A 4,083-nucleotide genomic window follows, 5' to 3' on the forward strand; every position below is an offset into this window, starting at 1 on the left:
ACAATGCAAGGTGTGAGCACTGGATTCCTCTTCTCAGCACCCTCCTCTCTATTGCAAAGTTCTAAGGAATCCCTGAAATCCAGGCTCTGGAACTGCCACATCTGGACCTGAAACACACAAGATTTGGACATTTCACCACCCTCTTCTCCTCCTGAACTGTCAGTCAGTATATTCTTCAACCAACTCCATTACAAATTGTTCTTAAGTAGAATCCATTTCTTTTCTCCATTGTAGTCCTGCCCCATCTAATTAAAATATGTAAAATATCATTAGGATAATGTAATGTTTCTTGGAGATACAATTTTGAGACTTTTCCTGTTATGTGAATTTTGCATTGGTGTCATAGGGAACACAGTGCTCTTTGTCTTATACATGTATACTTTTTTAACACAACCTGATCTCAAGAAGCCTATAGATTTCATTTTCATGCACCTGACTGTGGTCAATATGTTGACCATTGTGTTCACATTGATGCCAGATATCATGTCATCCTTTGGAGTAAGTCATTTTTTGGATGATGTTGGTTGCAAAGCAGTGTTGTATATATTCAGAGTTACCCGGGGTCTTTCCATCTGTACTACCTCTCTCATGAGTACATTTCAAGCTATAACTGTCTGTCCTGGTAATTCTAAGTGGGCATGGCTTAAATCTAAACTGTCTAACTGGATTTTTCCCTCATTTGCTTTCTTCTGGATCACCAACATGCTGATCTATATCTACATCATTGAAATGGTGATAGCCAAAAGCAACGTCACTCTTATTGGTCATGGGTATTCTGATGCATACTGTCAAAGTAGGCATTTTGGAAACCACAATTTCAGACCTTTAGTGAGTGTCACATTAATTCAAGATCTCCTGTTTGTGGTCCTCATGATGTGGACCAGCCTCTACATGGTGCATGTTCTCTACAGACACCACAGGAGAGCCCAGCATGTCCACAGTTCCAGTCTATCTTCCCAGTCATCTCCTGAAAACAAAGCCACTTACAGCATCCTTTTGCTGGTAAGTTGCTTTGTGTTCTTCTATTGCTCAAACAACATCATGACCCTTGTTACATTTTATACACCTGAGAAAATCCACAGATTGCAGGTGATTAGTGGAATTTTATCATCATGCTATCCAACTATTTGCCCCTTTTTGTTGATGAAGAATACTAAAATAATTTCCAAGTTTATTTCTTCCTGGTCAGTGATCAGAATTACTTTTTCTAAGAATGAATTCAATGGCTGACCTGACTCTTCTCACATTTGTAATATATGAGGCCAAAATATATCATGATATGGGGAGAGCAATAATTGGAGAGGGAGGATAAAAGAAGGAAGTAAAGAAAGTGAATATGTTTGATGTGCTTTCTAGAAAGTATGAATATGGAATATTTAAATCTTTTGAAATCACACTAAGAAGAGAACTAGGATAGGAAGGAGTAAAATGAGCAGGGGGGGAGAGGAACCCATTCAGGATATAGTGCAAAAATATACGGAAATGTCATAATGAAACTCCCTATATAGATACCTTAAACAAGCAAAATGTTTCTTTTTTTTTTTTTCCAAAAAATGAAAGACAGGAACATATAACAGGTCCTGTCTGGGGGTTGGTGCCAGTGGCAGAGGGAGTATATACAGAAAATGTGTAGGGGAAGAATGTGGTAGAAATATTATGTACTCATGTATTAAAATGTAAAAATGGGAGCAGTTGAAACCGTTCTAAGAGTTGGGGGAGGAGGAGAGATAAAGAAGCAGGATGGAGGGGGTGAATTCAACTATGATATATGGTAAGAACTTTTGTAAATGTCACAATAACTCCTCCAGTGCAACCATAAAATTATAATAAAATAAAATTCAATAAAAACTTTAAAAATGAAATAGAGGAGGCTTTTGAAGATGAATACAATTCCATGTTGCACTCGAGCAGTTGGAATGGAGCTGGTTTGAACTTGGATCTGCAATGAATTTAAAAAGCACTCATCTTTGTAGCTCTAGTGTGAACAAATACAAATGCATTGTGTTAATTATTATCACATGATTACATGCAGAAATTTTATTTTAAGTAAAATTAATGTATTTTATGTGTACTATTAAATTATTTTAACCCTTTGGCTTTGTTGGTTTTATACATCCAGAAATTTAACAATTTCATTTGGTCTCACACTATGTTTCCATAAAGCTATTGAGGACTGAAGACCTGTGTAGAACATTTACTAATGCCCACCAGAGATGTTAAAGCATTGTTTTAGAGGTTGGATGCACATCAGCTCCATGATAAATCATAGATTAAAGGCACTATGAATAATGCTCATGGTTCATGAACAATATTTGTGCATATTAAAGAATTATAAAAGTAGAGCTGATAAGGAAAATTGGGAGGGCTGAAAGATTCACTCCTTAATGTACAGAAAGTGCCGGTGTGTGTCTCCTAATGTCTGCATGAATCCTCTTTACAGACATCCCAACCTGCAGTGGTCAATATATATTATATTTAAATAATTGTGTTTCCTCATTTAATAATTTTGCATCAGAAATGAAACAGCAAATCACTCTCCAGTGCGCTGCAGTCCATTTGTTAAATATATTGAGACTGAAATATTTTCATCATTTTCCACTATCTTTTTTTTATTTTATTCATATGTGCTTCCACTATCTTTTAAAAAATTATTTTATTTTACTTTTTTTTCACAGTATCAGAATTTGAATTTAGGGCCTCTCACTTCCTGGGCAGGTGCTCCAACACTTGGGCCACACTCCAACCCCATTTTACTTGATTTAAGTTTCATCTAGGAAAATGAATCTCTCAGTTTCAACTGAAGTTGGTCTCAGACTGCTATCCTCCTCCTTATGCCTCCCACGTATCAGTGATTACTGTAACACTCCACATGCCCTGACTGTTTCAGATGTGCTCTTCTTGAATTTTTGCCTGGGTTGGCCTGAAAGTATGATTCTCCTGATCTCTGCCTCTCTAGCTGTAGCTGTGACTACAGGAGTGAACTGCCATGCCCAGCTCATCTTTTCCTATTTTTAACTTCCTCTTCTGTCTAACTCATTGTTTGACTGCCATTTTGGTGAGTGTGCTGTAATGGTATGTAGTTTGATTTCTTGCATACCTTTTTCCCTTTACAATGGTGATGAATTCTACCTTGCGTCACCACAAGTTTTTTGGTTCCAATCATTTTATATTACACATTACTACTATCTTCCTGCTTTTCCAGACTCCAAGAACAGTTCTACACTAAGGATGCTTTGCTATGAAGGAAGGTATTTTTCTCCCCAAGCTTTCAAATTTTCTTCCTCCCCCTGCTGCACCAATCAGAGTGCCACTTGGATGTGCAGATCAAATTATCTCAACTTGGAGACTCTCCATCATTTAATGATTGCCTCAATCAGATCCTCTGGATTCGTTTGGGATTGTCAGTCTTGTTACATACGTGCAATGCCTCTGGAACCTCCCTACCTGTGATAAACTTCTTCACCTTAATGAATCTCCTTGATAAATGCAACTTGAAATTTATTTTTGTATTGATTTCCAAACTCAGTTGAGATTCAGTATTGGCCATTAAGTGGAGTCATTACAGTGAGTGAAGGTTTGTTTAATAGACACAAACAATGAATGAAATACAGCAAATAAATACAATCAAAGTTGAATACACATGAGCACCTCAAGAGATACAGAAATAGCCTATGATAAACTCTGACTAAACCCAGAATAAATTATATCTAAGATCATTACACCTCAAATAATAAGTGGTGTTTATGAGAAACACATAGCCAACCTCACACTGAATAGACAAAGATGAAAGTATTTCCGTTGAGCTAAGTAACATCAAATTATATGCATGACACCCTCCTTATCCAATGGGGTTCTTGGAATATTAGCCAGAAGAATTAGACAAGACTAAGAATAAAAGGTGCACAAATAGATAAGGTGATGTCCATTTATCTTGGTTGTACTTTATTTGATTGTATACATGGAAAAATATAAATTGTCCACCAACACACTATTAAAACTGGGAAATAAAGTAGTAGAGAAGCAGGATACAAATTCACATAGAAAATCTGTTCTTTGTCCACACACAAATCATAAATTCACTGA

The 4,083-nt window shown here is 36.5% G+C and overlaps 1 protein-coding gene across 1 annotated transcript; it reads left to right on the top strand.

Moving 5' to 3' along the window:
• The first annotated feature begins 282 nt into the window (after nucleotides 1-282).
• On the top strand, nucleotides 283-1,230 carry LOC141418086 (vomeronasal type-1 receptor 4-like). The gene has a single exon (XM_074058124.1). It carries the CDS (start codon nucleotides 283-285, stop codon nucleotides 1,228-1,230), a length of 948 nt encoding a protein of 315 aa, XP_073914225.1.
• Nucleotides 1,231-4,083: the final 2,853 nt, after the last annotated feature.

This window comes from Castor canadensis, chromosome 16 (assembly GCF_047511655.1).
Source record: "Castor canadensis chromosome 16, mCasCan1.hap1v2, whole genome shotgun sequence".
NCBI classification, from domain to species: Eukaryota; Metazoa; Chordata; class Mammalia; order Rodentia; family Castoridae; genus Castor; species Castor canadensis.